Source organism: Cryptomeria japonica, chromosome 9, assembly GCF_030272615.1.
Source record: "Cryptomeria japonica chromosome 9, Sugi_1.0, whole genome shotgun sequence".
Lineage (NCBI taxonomy): Eukaryota > Viridiplantae > Streptophyta > Pinopsida > Cupressales > Cupressaceae > Cryptomeria > Cryptomeria japonica.
Window position 1 is genome coordinate 631,543,681 of NC_081413.1, and position 20,976 is coordinate 631,564,656.

A 20,976-nucleotide genomic window follows, 5' to 3' on the forward strand; every position below is an offset into this window, starting at 1 on the left:
TTTGAAACATTTAAAGAAGTTGACAAGTGTAGTAAATTTCAGAACAAGTAGATTAGAGGTAGAACTAAAGAATGACTTTCATGAATACTTACAATACCTAAATATTTTGTTAAATAATATTAATATATGTTTTTCATTCAATAAGAAGGGTTTTGAAAGGACCCTGAATCATTTTACAGTGAAAGATACAACAATCAACATAGCACAACAGAGCAAAACACAACACACAGAACAATCATGGGTAAAACAAGGCACCCAAAAACATTCAAGGACAAGGAACCCTAAACCTTTGTGGGTTTTCACAAGGCTCCCAAAACGTTCAAATCCAGAAGCCAACTATCTGGAAAGACAAAAACAAGATGGCAACGAAATCATCTAGCTACAAAACCACCTAAACAGTGAGGTGCAGAAGGAGGAGGGGTTTTTCTAAGGACCCCCAAACCTTCAATATGGGATTAGAAATGACAGCAATAACCAAACATCTATTGTTTACCTAGAACTCTCTACCATGCAGAAACTCCTCTCTTGCATAACTTCTCTCCACCTCAATAGTAGGGGACCCCACCTCCATAGGAGCAATAGAGAAGAATATAGACAAAAGGGAGAACCAAAATGGCCTCATCCCTACATCTAAGTAGTTAGAATTGAGATAATACCACAATGAGCGACCATTATCCTTCCTCCGCAAGCAAATCCCAAATTGAGATAATACCACAATGAGCAACCATTATCCTTCCTCCGCAAGCAAATCCCAAATTGAGATAATACCACAACGAGCGACCATTATCCTTCCTCCGCAAGCAAATCCCCAAATCATGCTAGGTGATGCCCCCACCTCAATAAGGAACAAAAAGGAGAACAACAAGAACAAAATATGCCATTCCCTCAACAAAGCCACCAACAGACAACCCACCCGAATAAGGGCCGACTTCGCCTCCATAGAAGCCATACAGAAAGATGCCCACCCCCCTCTGAAGGGCCAACAACAAAAAATAGAAGAAAACAAGGCAACCCAACACAAAGAGATTGCCACGGGAAGAACAACCTTTGGAGGCCATGACAGAGACAAGTTAAACCACCACACCCCATAGGAATCATCACCCGAAGAAGGGACTTCCAAAACATATCTCGACAAAGACCAACAAACACCCTCCGTAATAGAAGTGTCATGCACAGAAAGGGATGTGGTCCACATAAAACACTCCCACGAAGCATAAAAGGGGCTAGAAACAAGATCCCAGCCAGTTCCAAGAGAACAACCCATAACCCATCCCAGGCACAAGGGCTCTAGAGACACAGGTAAAGGGTCACATGACAAAAAAAGAAAAAAAGAGGAAAAAAAAAAAGAAGAAGAGAAAGAAGGCTCCCCGAAGATCCATCCAAGACGCAGATTGACCCAAAGTCCACTCTTGAATAGACCCTTGTTCCAATTTTATCAGATGCCGCCATTCTCAAGAGACACATCTTTTCATGTATGCATCTATTAAAGGGTTGGATCCGTTTATTGTATATACATGAAATATCAATTTACGCTCTTCAAATTATACATTATATCAGAGCGAGATAATCTAAAGTTTATTGTTTGAGGATGAGCAGAATAATATTGTTAGTGAATTCTAGAGAAACAACTTTGAATTTTCCTCAAGATCATAATAATATTGGTACTCGACGATAACCCTGGCTTTTCCGTAATCGATAGACAAACTATTAAATTATTAACTTCTACCACATTGATTATGTGGCCTAATTTTTACATTACAGTACAATTAAATTTTGTAATGAAGATATTCAAGTTTTTGAAAGAGTCAAAATGAAAGAATAAGATTGATTTGTTAGTTCCTGCCTGCTAACTATAGCGGAGGCTTCAAATGGTAAACAGTGATTAATCATTTATCCTTCAGCCAATCAACTTGCCCGAAAGTTTTGCATAGCTTTATTTTTAACTATGCGTTATAAAAAAGTTGCTCAATTTTTAGTAAAAATTTTGGTGCACGGTATGTTGGCAATCTCTGATTGGCTTTGCACATGGCCGACAGATGCATTCAGAATTGTTTACAGTTTCCTATAAGAGAGAACGCACTACTAACAAGGCAGGGCAGCGAAATAAAGGTCTTGGGTTTTCGAAAAGGAGGCTGCATATTCTGACATACCATCGCTGTCGCTGCCAGTCCCTGCTGCTATTTTCCTCCACCCGTCTCTCTGCATTTGCATTCCAGTAACGTGTGGTAGGGGCAAGTGAAACCCTAAGAATGCATGATTTTTGTGAAACTTCCTACAAACCGGAAACCTGTTTCGGCATTCTGAAATGCCAAACCGCTCTTCACCGTCACATTTCTAGTACCAAAGGTCTCTGCCAATAATGTCCAACAAACAGCTGTTGATTGAAAAAGCAGTGAGTTGAATATTCGCTTTCAAACATGTTTAGTTTTTGCTGTTGGTGTTTCATTGAAAACCTGTTAAACGTTGAATTTATGTGGTTTCAGGTTGAGGATCTGTGTAAAGAGGCGTTTTCTCAACACTTGCAACACCTTCTATTCCCATCTTTTTTCAGGAATCTTAAAATGCACTCAGAACTTGTGCAGGCCAATAGAGATGCTTTAATGGATGTGGATACAAAGATTGTTGTAAATGTTCAAAATCAGAAGGTTGGACACTGGCGATAAAGGTTTTCATTTTGGGCATGCAGTGCAGAGGACCTGTTGCTACTTAGGTAGTGTATGTGTATGCACCCTTGACATTCCCACATTCCTCATACATGGAAACGAGGGCATTCATCATAGAAATGTCTGGTTCGTATCGCATTTAGATAATGCAAGTTTTTTTTAATAACAAATTTTCTTTGCTCAAGTAAAACCTTAAAATTGTTCTATTCCATTGCCAAAGCTTACATTGGATATCAATGGTTTTGTTTTCGGTTTATTCTCTCTTCTTAGATTGAGTTTGGAGTCAAGGTTTTAAGGCGTTTGCATCTATTGGAAATTTTAGGCGATTAGCAGTGCCATTAATTTGGCATGTTTTCCTCCATTATCATTTCTTTGATTAGAGGCTTCAATTTGTGGCCTGTTGATTTGCATTGAAGGATTTGATTGGCCTAGATTTTTTGGACATTAGGATAAAAGCGTAAATCACCTTGTAGCATAAATCTCCACTCTTTTATAGGATCATAATGATTTTCGAATGGAGGAATTAGAATATGATTAGGCATATCCTCTGCTTCTCGATAAAAAATGAGCTGCTCAACATAGATTATGTCTTCCACTGTTTTACAGCTGTCATTTATTGAAACCTCCGTTGCTTGACTGCAGTGTGGATATATAAATTTAATGTTTTGCTTCAGAATATGAAGCACGATCATTTGATTTTGAGGGTAGATAATAAACCCATTATCAGAAGCTTTTATCTTTCCTTAAAGTTGGAGTTGAAGTTGTCTACAGCTTTTTGCAAGAGGATTTTTGTTCTCAAATCTATAGGATTTTCAGAATGTATGAAAATTATGATATTCTATTTCCAGACCAACCAGTGGTGGATCTTTATCTTCCAATGTGGGCTAAACATCAGCATTTGGCCAATAAATCTGCTTTCAAGTGAGTGGATGAAGCAGGCAATGAGCAGTGCAGTTTGACATACTCGGAGCTCCATGCTTCCGCATCCACCATTGCCTCAAATCTTCGGAGTACACTGCAAAGAAGTGATACAGTTTTGATTCTCTGCCCACCTGGGATTGAATTTGTGGGAATCATATTTGGGTGCCAAAGAGCTGGGCTAGTGAGTGTTCCCATGCTTCCTCCTCATCCATCCTTCTCTTCTCAGGTAAAGAAGCATTTTATTTTTTAATAGTTTTTATTATATGGTTCCTCTGGATTATTCCATAAACGAACAAGGCTCTTGGGTAGACTTTAAGCTATTGAATTGTTATATACAACTTTTATACTAATAGTAATATTGAATGTTGTGAATGGTGTTCAAATTATGTGGAATATCTTAAATGCATGTTATGTTTTCAAGATTGGATTACCATCTGTGTTACTGATTGTTATCTTTATAGACATCTGATTTATGTATGTGATTATTTAGTGATCTCATCATCTAATATTTATCTGTATAGTTATTTACATGTTTACAGATAGAGATGATATTACCATTATGTTGGTATACTAGATTATTTATTATCATATTCCTATGATTATATATGATAGGTATGACATACTGTTAGATTAAATGGTTATGCATTGCTTCAGCTCTCATGTACGTAGTAGGTATTCTTGATATGAGCATAGAGTAGGCATGTATAGGGTTATTTCTCCAATAGAATATGTAGCTGTGAGTTGTTCCCCGATTATTTTTTATTTGAAAATGTTACTTTGGATTAATTTGTTTGATACCCTCTGTCACACCTAATTTGTGTACGAGATGTGCTCTTAATCAACTTATTTTGAATTTGGATCTGAATCAGTGACAATTTAGACATCCATGTATTCCGAAACACCTGTAAATTCATTATTTCTATTGTGATCATTTACATTTTTTTTTCATTCAATTATATCTTTTACTATTATGTTATTAATATAATGTTTTGTGAACGAACTCAGTAATTTAGAAGGTCAATTTTTCCACAGTTATAAATTTTAAAATTTAAGGAGCAGAGGTATCCTATTTTGAATAAGATAAAGTATTTCTATCTTTCAGGAGGATTGCCGTAAACTTGTAAGGATACTGCAAGAGACTCAACCGAAGGCTGCCATAGCTTATCCTGCCTATATTTCAAGAGTCATAAAGAAGAATGATGCTAATGAAATGGGTACTTTGTTGAAGAAAATGCAGTGGATATCACTGGTATCTTTATTCAAAGCCAATCCACAAGAGAAATTATTAACTAATGGAGGAGGTGAGAGAAAGTACAGTGGATGTAAAGCAGAAGACCTATTTTTGATACAGTACACTTATGGTGCAACAGGCAGCCCCAAGCCAATCATGATAACAGCAGGATATGTAGCACACAATGTAAGAGCAGCAAGAAAAGCCTATGATTATGAACCATGGAGTGTTATTGTTTCATGGCTTCCTCAGTACCATGACTGTGGCCTCATGTTCCTTCTCCTAACCATTGTTTGTGCTGCAACCTATATTTTAACTTCTCCATTCATGTTCATCAAGAGGCCAATCTTGTGGCTGGAAATGGTAAGCAAATACAAGGCTACCTGCACACCAGTGCCATCTTTTTCTCTTCCTCTTGTGCAAAACTACATGAGCAGTGGATCTAATAGAAAACCACATGTCAAACTGAATCTAGAAACCCTAAGAAATCTTATAGTGATTAATGAACCTATATATGGTAGTGTTGTGGAAAGCTTTGTGAAGAAATTTTCGGTATTTGGTCTGAGTGCTTCTGCCATGGGTCCATCCTATGGACTTGCAGAAAACTGTACATTTGTGTCCACTGCACGGGGATCCAATATAAGCCAAGCTCCTACTTACAGAGGTCTTTTGCCTTGTGCAACCATTGTTTCTAATACTATATCAGTCATTACATAAATATACATATAATTAATTCAAAGATGGAGACTGTCAAAAGTTCCTACTGACACTGTGTTCATCAAGATCTTTCCAGCCAATAGATGGATTAATATCTGAAATATTGTCATTGGACCTCACAACCTCCACTGTGAAGTCCTTTCCTTTGTTGATGGGGAAGCTTGGACCTTTCTGAAATCCTAGATCCTTCTCCAAAGTCTCAGCTGAATGTTCCCTATTGTATTTCGTATTTTCCATTTTTGTTGGAGATGAATACTTTTCTGCATCTTTTATGGCTTCACATCCTTGTTTGAAGCCGCTTAGGTGACAAATGTGTCAAATCTATCATAGGCAATTCAAATCTTTTAATACGTTTTCTGTTCTACTTCTTGAAAACATTTGTTTTAAATGTAGTCACATGTTCGGTTGAAAAACAGAGCAGTCAACGTACGCTAAATTATGGAGATCTTCTTTCTATTCTGAGCTTTTCTCTTACTAGCTTATACACAGCTCAATGCAAAATGATACTTGCCTCATTCTCTACTTCTCCTAGCTCCTATTGCTTATTGCTTCTTATTTTCCTTTACCTGTTTCGATTGCAAAATGATGGCATACCATTTTGCTTGCTATGTTTTTCTTAATATAACTTCTTTGTTTCTCGATTATAGTGGCATCATTTTGGTTTCCTGGTAATGTACATTGGTAGACATGGGGATGTGCCAGAAATCACATCATTTCCTCCCAACTAAGGGCCAGAAGTATTTGAAGGAAAGGTTATTCATGCCATGGATTACTCTGCCACAAACAAAACACAGGCCTGTGAGCTTCTAAAAGGAGAAACAGTTAGTTATTGTATTTCAGAAATCAGCGTTGGACTTTGTTGTAGAATGTGCTGAGGTAAATTAACGACTGTTTAGATGTATGTTACATACATATACACAATTAAATCCAGAAACAATAAAAATAAGTAATTATTCTATTCAATTTTAAAGAACCAACAGTAATTGATATGCTTCTTGCTGTTGTTTGCCAACAGCTGCAGGAGCTTTAAATACTTCTCCATCTACAGGTATGTTTACATTTTCTTTTGGCTTGGCTTAAATGTCATCTACATCTGTAGTTAAAGGGTAATTTTAGATAGAGAGTTGTGTTATTTCCTTTTTCCAACTGCAACTGATATGAATAGAAGTTTTATAACAAAAATAGTATGTAACATATTTTAATGGCTGCACATGCAGGCTCTAGTGCACCACCAGCAACATAAACTTCTCCTTTATCTTCCCCTGCAACTCCAAATGCAGTGTCTCCTTCATCCAACTCATCATCTTTACTTCCTCCCACAACTTTTGTAGGAGATATTTCACCAACACCCAGTGAAAAGCCAACATCTAAAGCTGGAGCCCTTTACACAACATCTACCATTATCAGTGCTTTAGCGGTAGCAATGGTAGCTATCACTATTTGGGGAACATCTTTCTTCTATATCTGTGTTGGATATTCTAACTTGGGCCTAAGTGTATTGTGGAGTGCATAGAGTCTTTCAACAACTTCCTCCTATTTAGGTAGTTATGTATTGTTTCTGGGTTTTGTGTGTTGTGTGCATAGTATTACGTTAGTGATGTTCTGTAGCTATTCATTTGTTCTTTAAATAAATAAGGATGTGTGCATTCACTCTAAATGTCTAGACTGTTTCACCTGCCTGACGCTATTTTTGTATGATGTAACATATTTTATATTAATACACAAGTATTATTTTTAAAAATCTGTATGTAAATTATCACTGCTTCATGAAACCAAATGTCCGTTTTCACTTTCACATTTATATGTCCACTACTTTGTTCACTGCCTTAATATATTTTCATAATATTTGTTGGAGGTCTGATTATTATCGAGAGAATGCCTGTTTTGGGCACTACCATTTTTCTGACTCAGAGCTTCTTGTTTGTTAATACATAGCCATTTGTATCAGATTTAATAATTAATTGATTATTCAATTGCTGCAGCAATTTATTGGTGTCTTCTATTTTTGTCTGTTTATCAATAAGTTTTGTGCTGCTCTGCTATGCCCTGTTTTGTATAATGAGAAAACCAACATTCTCTTTCAGAGTTTGAAACCCGATTTGTCTATGGCAGGAGACAAAAATTTAATAATGTTCTGTATGCTTGTTAGATGGATATTGCACATACTAATATATCTCCTTTTCCCCAAATCTGTACTAATAATCTATTTTTTCTAACTACTGCTTTGCCACACCAAACAACCAAACAACCACATTCCCTGCCTTCCAGTGCTTGGCAGGAACTACGCTGCTTGCAGCTCTTGTTATCTTAAGTCCTTTCTTTGCATCTGCTAAATTTTAATAAACGTCAATTGTAAAAATAAAACACTTGGAGGAAGGAGATACATTGTATTATTTGTGAAGTGAATATGTATTTTTTGTGAAGTGAATATGTAGTGTCCATGAAGGAATCTGTCACCATTGTAGTTTATTTTTCTTCTTATAACCACTTCCAAATAAAAGCTCTTGGTGTTAATTGAATTGAAAGCTGCTCTCAAGAGTCAAAAAGGATTTATAGCCAAAACAATTATAAGAATATCCACGGACTAAAGGAGACAAAGTTAAAATTAATGTGTGAAAATTTCTAGTAAAGGATTGTAGAACTTCGAAAAGTTTGCTACATGTTAATGAAGAAGCTACCAAATCGTGAAAGAAGCACCAAAAAAAATTTAGTGAGAGTAAAGCTTCATGTTGAAGTAACAATATTACTTATTCAAAATTAATCTGCCCATCATAGATTCATTCTACCAAACAAAGATGGGTCGAAGAATATAGTAGGTGGAATATTTAAACTTCTAATTTAAAAATACTTTAATTAAAATTGTAGATTGTTGAAGATAATTTACACATGCACACAAATGCAATCACTCACACACCAATTTGCATACCATCAATCTTTGATTGATTCACATCTCAAATCGTATAACAACTCACATGAAATTCATCGCTAAGATGATCTCCCTTAAATACCCTTGTAACTTGATTATCATGTCAGCATCAAGATGAAAAATAAACTTGTCGGCTTCCAGATCACGAAGTATGTTATGCATTATCTCGATGATCAAATCTGATGTTGGCCCACACACTACCTTAAATTCCTTCAAAGACATTATCGGGTCCCAAAATACCTTAACCAGGTCCTATACTTAACCGAGTCCCAAATACAAGTTACCGGTACCTTGAGACTAACAAATTAACAAGTGTAAAGAAAAGTGTGTATACCGATTGGCCCAATCTAGACAAAAAGATAAGACAATGATTCCGGATGAGAGATATCAACACTTGAAGATGAGTTGCCATCAATGACAACCCAAAATGAAATTTACTTTAGAAGGTGACTACCAGATGAGTGTCAATTGCTAACAATCTCCTCTTTTGGCATTGATTGCAACACTCATGTGAAAAATGATATAATGTTTGAGTTTTCTCCCCCTATCCTGTACATCCATGCAATTATATACATCTGGTATTCTCCCCCTGTGATATACATTCATTTTCATTCTACTCCTCCCCCTTTGAAATCAATGAAAAATCGAGGTGCCCACCAAAAAATGTTGTACACATACCAGTTCTTATACATGTTTCAAAATGTCAGCATACAAAGTCTTCAAAAATAAAAAAATATGTGACCCAACCTTGCTTGAGAGAATCAAGAATGGAGGTGAATCCATTCAAGAGACTAGCAGAATATTCAATTCCCTGGGATTCGGTGGGATCATCTTGCTGCATGTTAGATATACATTTTGTTTTATAACATAGCAAGTTAACTAACTGAGGACCAATAAAATTTTGGAGCTCTATTGCTCGCCTTATTGTGTTGTCCCTTTCTTTTTCTAACCTCAAAATCTAATCCATGACTGCCAAAACTGGACCTTCAATTGAACTTGTTAAATTTGCTTCCAGATTATAAGAAATTTAAATCTCGAGCAAGTGATCTTTACAATCCAAAATTTGCTTCTTTATAGAAGCTCTGAGCTTTGAAAAATATAGACAAGTCTTATATACCATTCCTCCTTCTGCTAATGTTGCATAAATGGACTATAAACATGTTTGAATTTTAGCTTTCTCATATGCAATCATCAGCAAAAATGTATGTTTCCTTGCCTCAACAAATTTATCCTTTGCCTCAATTACAGAAAGATTAACCAAAGAATCATATTGCTTAAGAATGTGTTCAATTATCTCCTGCAATTTACTGGATAAGCTTGCGCTCTCCTTTGCTTAGAATTCTGGTACAAGCTGGTTCAAAACTTCAAAAGTATTATGTATTAATTCTCTATCCTTAGACGACTCCTATGCCAATTCCTAAGTTGCTTGTGCTTGAAGTGCTACAGTGGCCAAAAATTTCTCTGTCGAAGACATCAAATGATAAGGCTTGTCAAAACTAATAGTAAATTCTGGTAATTTTCCTTTAGCTTTTGACAGTGATGTGTCAATTTCCAAACTAGAAGGGAAAATTGACTCTATCTTTTTGCTTGAGTCTTCCAGTGACTTATCTTCTAAAGACTTCTCCTCATGTGCACCGGTGGCTTCGCCACTTGGTGCCTCACTTTGTTTAGGTGCATCCTCTGAAATTTTATCCTCAATATCTATGTCCTTTACAACATCTTCCTTTACATCATGTACATTTCTTACCGGAGGATTCTGTGTATCCTCAACTTCAAAATTTGATTCATTAGCCGGTTGAGTAGTAACCAGTGGAGTGCTAACCGGTGGATTGGTATCCACATTCTTCTCATCAAATTTTTCTGGTCCTTTTTTCTTAGGTAATTGAATGTTCTTTGATTGAACAAAGCTGGGACTTAACTCATAACCAAGACTTAAAATAATTCTAACCCAATGTCAATTGTCTCCTTTCGGATTTCTTCAATTTTTTCTAGCATCAAGTTATTAATCTGGTGTTTGGGATTAAATTCTGTTGAACTGGTCTTATTAATCAAATCAGCAATCTCGGGTGGAGTTATTGATGGACAAAGATTAATTTTGTTTCTTTTATTTTTTGGTCCAAGTTCTGAGCATGTAATTTTATGACCTCTAATTTATCATACAACTCCTTAGGCAAAATTTTCTCCAATTCAATCAATTCTCTACTAAAAGAATCAAGAAATAAAACAATTGCTTCCTCTAACTGCTTCTTGTCCTTATCATCAAAATCATCATAGAATGCAAAAATATTATCCAAATTCCCATTATTAATAATTTGATTAATAATATCCTGAGCATCTAATTTCTTCTGTTTATTGGTTCTCCTTTTGGCTTCCAGTTTAGATGGCTCATCTGACTTAAACTTCCTTTTATGTACAATTATGATTTTAGGATTATTCCGGGGAGGCTCCTTCTTGGTTTCTTTCTTCAGATCTTCTTTCTTCTCTCTCACAACTCTAGCAAAAACAACTTTCTTCCTTGGAGCTTTTGGTATTTCTTCTTTCGATTTCGTCTCCTTTGAAGAAACATTCATGTACTATCTAGTCGGTTTCTTGAAGCAGTCACCGGTGAGGAGGGACCTCAAAGAGATCAATCTGGATTGGTCAGCAAGAGTAAACACAACGGAAACACACATATATGATGGAGGAAATGCAGTTTAGATTGTTTTATTTCATGAAATTTGATTACATCCAATCGGTAACAATCAGGTTACAACAGATCAGCTCTCACACAGTGTAGCTACTTGATTCTCTAATTGATTACATTCTAATGCGTAATTAAAAATATATATATCGATCCAAAGGATCTAGTTGTCCCAAAAGGGATCAAAACCCGAAGAACAAGACCTAACATGCAAAATAAACAAGGTCGGCCTCCACCAAGAGATTCCTCTGAAAAATCCAAAGGATGAAACATAGATCATGGGAAAAGGTCGGCCACATGCCAAGGAACATCAAAATCAATGCCCAAGGCTTCGTAAGCTTCAGAATGGGTTCCAGTAGATTACCACAATAGCTCTCAGGCAACCAGTAATAGGAAACTGTCATGGAAACCGATAGTGATATCTTGTCGGAAAATGATCCAAATGCAATGCGGTCAGGAAGAAAGAAAGATGATCAAGTCTTCAAGTAGAATCCAACTCCACAAGATCCGGTGAGCCAAAATCAAGACACACAGAAAGGAAAACTGAAATTGTAAAAATAAAACAAAACAAAAAGGAAAATTATTTTGGTTGATGCAAGATTGCAATGAACTAGGGATGCTCCTGCATCATTTATGCTTCCCCTTCAATGATTCCTTAGGCTTGGGGCTAGCGGGATCGCCATATGGTGCTATCGGTTGTTTTGGTGGATCAGTGGCAAGTGGTACAACATTGGGTGTGCCTGTGCTACCTTCTTAGCCTCTCTCTCCTCTTTCTTCTTCTTCTTCTACCCTTCCTTTCTCTGGCCCTCAAGGATTTTGACCTTTTTCTCTACCTCTTCCCTGTCATGCCCTTCATTGATTAGTTGTTCAGCTACAACCCTTGTCATCTTATTTCTAATGGCAGGTGCAACCTATTCCTGATGGACTTTTAGTCCCTTCTCCTGAGCAATGCCATTTTTTTCTTCTTTCTCATCAACTGGAGCTTTCAGTAAATGTTGTGCATAAGCATCCAGTGTAGCCTCATCCACTTCATAGCCCATCGACATGATCCATATTGTTCTAGGTTGGACTGCCTCCATCACACATTCATCTTTATTGACCATAACACAAATAGTATCCTTATACTTTTCTACAATTTCCTTAGGAATTCTAACTTTGTTTTTCATTTCCTCTTGAAAGGTTTTGAAAAATCCCACAAGTTAGTCTTATGTTGCTTATCATCTTGTCGGTCTAGTACTTGTTCAATTTGGGATGCAACCAGTCTGTCAAAAGCCCATTGAATTTTCCTGTAACCGAGAACCATGTTTAGAATGTAAAATACCAAACATATGATAAAAGAACCATAACGGAATGTATTCTTCTTGTCTTACTTTATCTTCTAGAGATTGGTCATCAATTCCTTCAGCATTACATTGCAAAGGTCATAATGTGCATCTTCCTTCACCATCTGATATGCAGTGAGAATGGCGGTTCCAGAAATAGAGTTCAGCCGGTTAGACTGATAAACTTTGTAGCCAATCACAATTGTTGCAAATTTTACATCAATGTCCCTAATGTCATCAACTCGCATCGATCTACCATCATACGTGGCACCAGTGAATTTGCAGAGTTCTGTGTTAGAAATTTTTGACTTAGGCCTTGGCAAACATCTGACCTTATGAAGGCATGTACTATTCTTAATGACTTCATAAGTGCTTTTATATGGCCGGTCCAGCCATATGAATTCCCCATGAATGCGGCTGAGAATATACCTGACCCATTCATCTTCGTCGAAAGTCAGAAAATTCATGAATTGGGTAAAACCTTTCTTCTTGAAATTTTTCCTTTTTTTGGCTTCAATTGATTGTCGATGATCAGATGCTCAATAAATACACATGACATTTTATAACTTCTGATCTCCTCAATGTCGAAGTGAATATATGCCCTAATATCTTCAGTATGAAGAACACCATGGCAAACACTCGAAAATGCTCCCAATGGATCATCCAAAAGAGATTTAAAAGGATGTTTCTTAAATTCTGGACGAGCGTGGTCCTTAATTTCCACTACCAAAGGAGTATCAACATTCGAAGACGATGCCATGATAAATATCTAGGGTTTTTGCAAATGGTAAATACCTTGATAACTTGTCAGATGATGAAATGCTCTTTAGATGTAGAATCTCGCACAAATCACCTTTAGACTCTTTAATGCCTTTGAAATCACTCTTTAGAATGCTCGATCGCTATGTGAATAAATGACTTAACTTTTTCCCTTTTATCACCATTAACCCTAATTTTCCACTATTATAAATGATACTGGAGAATTTGACCAGATCACATAATCTGCATGTAGATTTCGGTAAATGCTTGAATTCGCTTGACTAACCATATGCAATCATAATTCCCTAACTACAGACCTAATCTAGGGTGTCTTCATGATCTTCAATGATTTGCCTAACCCTAAGATAGAGTTCCTTAGTTAATGATTGAAGTTCCTGCTTCTGGTGCAAGAACTAATGCCTCTATTGGTTAATCTGCTAGTGGAGTATCTGATTTCCTAACCCATCTTCTCTCATGATGCTTTCTGATATCTTCAACCTTTTCCTTTCCTTTCTCATTTGTATTTCTATTAGCTATCAGTGGATTTTTACTCTTGCAATAATTAGCAATATTTCCAATCTTGTTACATGCATAATAGACAATATTGATCTTCTAAATTGCTTTGTTATACCCTTGATTTCTTTGATTTCCTTTTGATCTGCATTGGTTAGCCATATGTCCAAATCTACTACATGCATTACATCTGACATTTCCAAGACTGGTGGATGATGCATTGTTATGATTATTCCTATTTCTATACTGACTTGCTATATGACCATATTTATTGCAAACAAAGCATGTACCTTTGAATTTGTGAGCATTAGGTTGTCTTATTGGTGATTTCGGGTTCTGGTTGTTGGCATGATTCTGCTTCTGACGGGATGATTGAACTTGTTGTGCAGTACCAGAGCTTTCTCCTACTTCATATCGAAGACATCTCTTATCATTAGCATCTCTCTGGCTCTTCAGTTGTTCATCAAGTCTTGTAGAGCTGGCTTTGAACTTGTCTGTGTACTCATTTGTAGTGGCTAAGTCATCTCTCATGATCATGATCTGTCTCTCAAGTTCCTATTCATTATTTCGAGACTGAATCAACTCAAGTTTCAACATGTCATTCTCATGTATCAGTCTGTAGCATTCATCTAATCTATCCTTCAAAGCATGAGCTAGGTTTTCTTCATTCTTCTTCTTATCTTCAATATCCTTGCACATTCTCGTAGTTAGGGCTTGAATTTCATTCTTCTAAGTAAGTGTCTGACATTGATATTTCAATCCATCTTCTGTTGGCTTGATGATGATGTTTTAATGTAATAGGTTGATTCATGACTTGTTTTATGTTGTCATTGATGGCAACTATGTTTTGATAGTCATCTAAGTCTTTTAGGCCAACCGGTAAAGCATAACCAGTAGAGGAGACAGTTTATCAGTGAATCGAAAAATAGGACAACCGGTAAACAGGAATAGAGTTGTATTCAAGCAACTGGTATGAGTGATCAATGAAGAGTTAGGTGATTCATTTTTGTAGGAGTGTTGGAGATTGTATCAGGTAGCTATGTTTCACATCGCAGTGGCAGATTCAACAGGATGAGTGAGTTATGATGTACAGAGAAGTCAATCATGAAGAACAACTAACCGATAGAACAAAGTCACTAAGATTGGTAAACCGGTACACAATGTTTTATTTTTGAGTTGTGATGTCGGTGGGTGACATAAGTAAAGCATGTAGTGCAAGATTGACTAGATCCATTGAACCTAGAAAATCATTCCAAGGTTGTTATCCGACTAAGTTGATTCTTATAAAAAGTGTGATGAATTATGAGATGAGGGATGAGATCATGAGTGAATATTGAGAGTTTGATTGTGCGGTAATCTGATAAGCTTTGTATGGATATGTTGTTGATGTATTGAGCATAACTAAAGTGGATTTTTTCAAGCACACAGGTGCTACATGCAGATCATTTTACGGTTGTTTTCCTAATAGTTGCAGCAGTCAAATCCCCTAATTGGGTAGGTCCTAACTGGCCTGAAATTGTAAATCTCCTAATAGGGTAGCTCATTAACTTGAGTCTAAATCCTCTTGCGAGGTTGCTCTTAATAGGGCAAATCTTTTAACAGGGCTGAGGTGAATCTCTTAACCAGGTGACTCCTAACAGGGTCTGCTCCTAACCAGGCATATTTGTAAGACCTTAACCGATCAAATATTTCTATTTTGTAGATAGTGAATCTTATGGGTATTAACTCCCACTGTGGTTTTTCCCTTTTGGGTTTCCACGTATAAATCTTTGTGTTATGTGGATTTTGATATATTGGGTGTTAGCTTATGTGGTGATATTTGTCTTATGTTTATTAAGCTTTAAGTTATTTAAGGTGGTGATCAGATTTGTGTTATCTTTTTTGCTTGTAGTGATTCACCTCCCCTCTCAGTGCCTTATAAGTTTATCAATTGGTATCAGAACCTAATTCCCTTAAGGCTTAACCGTTTGGGAAAGATCCCTAAGACTATCATGGGGGATATGAGTTATAGAGAGTTGTCTAACTAACTTGCAGAATCTGAAGAAGCCCTAGATACATTGAAAGACAAGTATAAATCCTTACTCGCTAAGAGAAGAGAGCTTGCAGAATAATTGTTGGATTTTATTGAAAATGGTTCTTCTGATGAAGAAAACATGGATGCATTGGTTATTGAAGATGAAAAATTGAATGATGAGAAGGCAAACCTAAGGAGAGAGCTAGAATCCCTAATCATCAGGATGAGTCAAGAGCTTGAAGCAAGGAGGAAAACTGAAGACAAGATCAGAGAAAAAGAACATGAGATCTTTAAGTTGAACAAGGAGGTTGGAACCCTGTATGCCCATCTAAGGTTGATCTAGACCTGGAAATGTCTCTAAGAGAAAGTTTGATGAAAAAGAATGAAGATCTTACAAAAGAACTCGTTGATGCTCATGAAACACTTGCAAAGTTTAACAAAAGATCTACTATGCTTGATGAGAAAATCCAGTCACAAAGGCAGAATGGAGATACACATGGCTTGGGATACACTACTTTTGAAAAAGGTGAGCCTTTCGGTACAAAGGACAACATTGAAGGTAAAACTACACCTAAGATCCATAAATCCATTGGTAGGAAACCCTACAAACTAGTATGCTTTAATTGTCATAAGCCAAGACATACTGCTATTGTTTGTAGATCTAATGTTGATAATGGTTATAGACCTAATGCCTATCAAGGATACAAAGCTAGAACCTTTAACGGATATTGTTACACTTGCAACATGTATGGGCATAGAGATGTTGAATCCAGGTATGGACCAAATAATTTGACACCCCACATGAATTAGAGATCTAGTGGAGATTGGCAAAGAACTTTTAATGATGGGAGAAATTCAAATTCACAGAGACCCTATGTTAATCAGTCTAGTTCCTACGAGATGGAAAAGAGAATGAGTGTGATTTGCTCTATCATAACTATGGTCATGTAGCTATGAATTGCAGAAGGACTGCTAGAGGTAATGTTGGACCCTAGAGAGCATCTGGTATGGCATGTTTTCATTGTCACCAACTGGGACACCTTGCAAAGTTTTGTAGAGCTAAAAAAATTCAACTGGTAAATCAATCTATTGACCAGAAAGGGAAGAAGAAAGTCGATCTGGAAGAGACCAGAGCAGAGATGAACAAGATCGGGAAAAAGAAGAGTGATGAGAAAGCTGAAGAAAAACCATCGGAAGATCCTAATTATTCACCTAGTGTGGATAACTCATCACCAACAAACTAAGTTGTTAAAAGCCTTAGGGGGAGCTTAATGTAAGATCTATTTCCGGACCCCCCTATATGGTGTGCGGTAAGATAAATCTGCATATCTTGATACTTTATGATGCGTTGAAATGATTTTATGATCAAATTGATAGGTTTGATGTGATATGAGAACCAATCTAGTATATTGAAAGATGTTTTAAATAGGGTTTGTTTGTTTATACAGCCGAGAATATCATTTAATGCAGTAGAGCAAATAAAAGGAATTTTTAAATATCATTTGTCACTTTGCATTCTTGAGAGAATTCGCAGAGAAAAAAGAGCAGAGAAGAGCCTGTGTGAGCAGCATTTGATCAGGTTAATAGAATATTTGGAGTGATCTACGATCCGTAATCGGTGAAAGTATTGAAACCCTAGTTATGGAAGCAGTGAAAGGTATTTATCTGAAAATTTTTGTTATCTGTTTCTAAGTCTAAATCTCTAAAGATGGATGCACCACATCTAATAGATGTTACAGTCAGGCCTCGTCTAGAGTTTAGAAGGAACCCTTTTAAATTCATTGAAATTGATCCCACTGAAGCCCTATCCGGAGTCCCATATGGAGTTTTGCATGTAGAGGATATTAGATCATACATTCATTGTAAGTCAGAAGATCTTGGAATTTTTTCTATATTTGATCAATATAGGGGAATGTGTGACAAGGATGGAGTATTGAAAGAACAGTATAGGAGGGTTACCGATAAAGGTTTTCACCATGCACTGAATTCTATTGATGATTTTGATTATGTGGCTTGATCAACCATATAAGATCACTAAGGAAGTGATTCATGCAGTAACTATATTGTGTTCCACCGGTGAAGTTACAGTACTGAGATCAGTTCCTAAGAATGATGTTGTCGACGTAACCAAGTCACGATGGGATGGAAGAGCTATGACTGTTAATGAGATTGATGATCTCGCAGTTAAATTTGCTTCAATGGTCATAGGATACCCGGTATATCATTCTAGCAGGATGAACAACATCCTTGTTACAGCCATCCATACTGCTTATCGGATGATCAAAGAAAATATTGATTATGATTTGTATGAGGCATTGGAAAGTCAGTTGGTGCTCAATCTTGAATCCATCAAGAAAGATAAAAGAATGAAGTTTAAATATGGACAACTGATTATTGGATTGTTCTACTATTTTCAAAATTTCTTCTCTAGTATCGGTGATGTTCAGTGGTCTAAGGACACACCAACATTGTTATAGATGAATAACATCATCAGGATGTTGGGTAATGATTTTGGTAAGATTTATTGGGGTTATTTCAAAGATTTTCAGAAAAAGATGCATGCAAGATAGAGGATACTGGCACAGGTTGTCAAGAGATATGAGGATACCATCTGTTTTTTGGTTGACACAGACACATGTCAGATGGAGGCAGTTGATCTCAGAACAACTTGGGTGATGCCTATGGGATATGAAGTTGAGGAAGATCTTTTGGTTGCTTATGTTGAACACTTGCTAACACAACTAATAGATACTACTGCTAAAAGATTTGGAACCTATAAGGAGAAATCTATTGAAGTGCATTCTGAGTTTTCCAGAATGGTAATTGCTAAGAAAGTGAGAAAGGAAGTTGAGCAGTTTTTCGAGCAACAAGGTTTTACCAAGGAGGCAATAGGAGAAGCTAGAGAAAAATATGAAGCTAAACAAGCAGGAGCATCTAGTGCCCCAACCGGTACCAACACTGGTAGACAAACAAGGAGTACAGTGGTGAAGGAGAAACCTGTAGAGGCAAAGAAGGAGAAACCTTCCAAGATACAATTCAAGAGAAAAGGTAAAGTCATTGAGCCCCCTGCACCTAAAGCACCCAAGGTGAAAGAAGTTGACAGGAAGAGGAAAAAGGAGCAAGCAGAGAAACTGGTAGCTGATGATGAAGAAGAAACTGAATCCGAAGGTGAGAAGAAAGCTCTGAGAGCTAGTGGCAAAAAGTCAAAGGTTGTAGGAGCATCTATTGTCAAATTCATCAAGAAACTAGTAACTAAGCTTACAATTTTTGAAAAGATGTTAATGCATATTAAAGCATATGGTGTTCTTAAGGGTTTGGATAAACTGCATGATAAGTTTAGTGAGGATGAACAAAGGCAGATAGAGGATGAAAATTATTTTTATGATGAATAAATATAATAAAGCCCTAATTGAATTGCAAGGGCGGATTTCAAATTCTTTGTATGATAAGCTTGATGCTAGATGGCAAGCAACCATAAAACAAGATAGAGAATTTATTGAATTTATTCTTAAAAACTTGCAACCTGAAGCCACAAAGGAGGAGATAGATGAAATTCTTGTAAAGGATAAATCATATTTTAGATCTAAGAAAAGGTTGACAAGACTGTTAATGGGTGAGACCCAATCAATTCATATGGAAACTGAGCATATATTGAAGAAGTTACTGGGTTTGATACCTGATGAGGAGGAATAGCAACTGGAGAATTTTAGGGCAGAAGATCTCCTGGATGATGTAGATATTGATGATTTTTCACCAGATGAGATTGTTTTTACTAATAAACTAGAAGATGACAAACCAATTATAATTCCTAATGATGATACAAAAATTGGTACAACCGGTACTGAGGATATATAGGTTAAAGGTGTTCAGATGACTAAACAACAGGAACAAGAACCAAAGAGAGGAGAAGAAAAGTAGACTAAGCAAGAGCCATCAATGATCATTCAAATAGTTGATACTCAGACACCACCGGTAATGGAAAAGGAGAAGACGAAAGAGAAGAAAGAAGAGGAATTGAAACTAGAACCTAAAGTGATATCTCTATCACTTACTTCTAAGAAGAAACTTGAAGATTGGGTAAGTGCACAAAGATGGGGGACCAAAAAGGGGTCTTAAGATGCCACCTTTTATCTAAAATCATAAAAATTCTGAACTTCGACAAGAAAATGAAGATAGTTACACTCAAAATATGAGGATGTAAAAAGAACAAGAGTTGTAGTGCTCTGAGTCTACTTTCTAAACTACTATTTTTTTTTGAAAATGGTGGAGATTAAGGGTTTCAAAAAGGGGGAGCACACAAAGTGGTGCTATTTTTTTAGAAAAAAATAATAGAGCACTTGGTGTGCTCCCCCTAAAATGTCAACTTTCTATTTGAATTTAAAAAATCACTCCAATGAAAAATTAGCTAACACCATGTAGTTTATACCTGATTTTTTAGCTAATTTTTTAATGAATATATGATTTTTTACCAATTTTCGAAGTGGACACTAATTTTTTAATGAAATTTGAGCGTGCTCCCCCTAAAAATTTGTGAGAACTAATAAAAAAGATTTTTTTTAAAATTGTGTAGAATGGAGTCTAGTTTCTGAAAATGTAATTTTTTTCAAAACTGGACAAACAAGTAAAATTCTATGGCCGAAATACGACATGTTGGTTTTTGACAAAAAATGGATAAACTAATAAAAGAAATTATGGATGAAGACCTTAAAATTATCAAAATTTAAAAAGAATTATATGGTTGGATAGCTAAGAGAGAGATTGACTATTGTGTGGTATTTTTTTTTATTTCATTGAAATGTATGCAAACCTGACGGGAAGCACGAACAAAAAAGTATGAAATTTTTTAATACTTGTTGGAAAACACGTCTCAAGCCTGAGAAGGGCGTCCAAGCCTTTGGTTTGGATGCCAAGGAAAATCTAAGTCTTTGGCTTAGTGTTTACCAAGGCACCACATTTGGTGCTCGCCAAATGAAAAAAAATTTAAAAATGCATTTAGCGTGTGCCATATTTGGTGTTAGGATAATCGGTGAACAAGTGAGAGGGGGGGTGAATTAGTTGTTAACAGATTATAACTTTGAATCCACAATACGAACTTAAACAAATCAATTACCGGTAAAGCACATACAGATGCCAGTAGGAACAAATATTGGTAAACAATACAACTTAACAATTAACCAGATAATCAATGCAAAGCAACCATACCACATAATACCATGATTTGTACATGAAA

At 36.3% G+C, this 20,976-nt stretch overlaps 1 protein-coding gene across 9 annotated transcripts; it reads left to right on the forward strand.

Moving 5' to 3' along the window:
• The first annotated feature begins 1,948 nt into the window (after window positions 1-1,948).
• On the forward strand, window positions 1,949-7,288 carry LOC131048285 (uncharacterized). 9 transcript variants are annotated; one of them, XR_009358916.1, is made up of 7 exons: window positions 1,970-2,392; window positions 2,484-2,789; window positions 3,512-3,810; window positions 4,687-5,178; window positions 6,180-6,408; window positions 6,548-6,580; window positions 6,750-7,278. XR_009358916.1 is itself a non-coding variant. In XM_059211158.1 (4 exons), the coding sequence occupies exons 3-4, from the start codon at window positions 3,778-3,780 to the stop codon at window positions 5,530-5,532; spliced, it is 879 nt and encodes a 292-aa protein (XP_059067141.1). In that variant the 5' UTR covers window positions 1,977-2,392; window positions 2,484-2,789; window positions 3,512-3,777; the 3' UTR covers window positions 5,533-5,986. The 9 variants fall into 9 exon arrangements, 4 of the variants coding, with proteins under 4 accessions (XP_059067144.1, XP_059067141.1, XP_059067142.1 ...); XR_009358917.1 differs by lacking the exon at window positions 4,687-5,178 and having other exon boundaries at window positions 1,962-2,392; window positions 6,750-7,283; XR_009358919.1 differs by lacking the exons at window positions 4,687-5,178; window positions 6,180-6,408 and having other exon boundaries at window positions 1,956-2,392; window positions 6,750-7,287.
• The last annotated feature ends 13,688 nt before the right edge of the window (window positions 7,289-20,976 follow it).

Coding starts and splice junctions, on each gene's coding strand:
- LOC131048285 (XM_059211158.1), top strand. CDS start 3,778: ATGCTTCCTCCTCATCCATCCTTCTCTTCTCAG. Junction 3,811..4,686: donor ATCCATCCTTCTCTTCTCAG/GTAAAGAAGCAT, acceptor TCTATCTTTCAG/GAGGATTGCCGTAAACTTGT.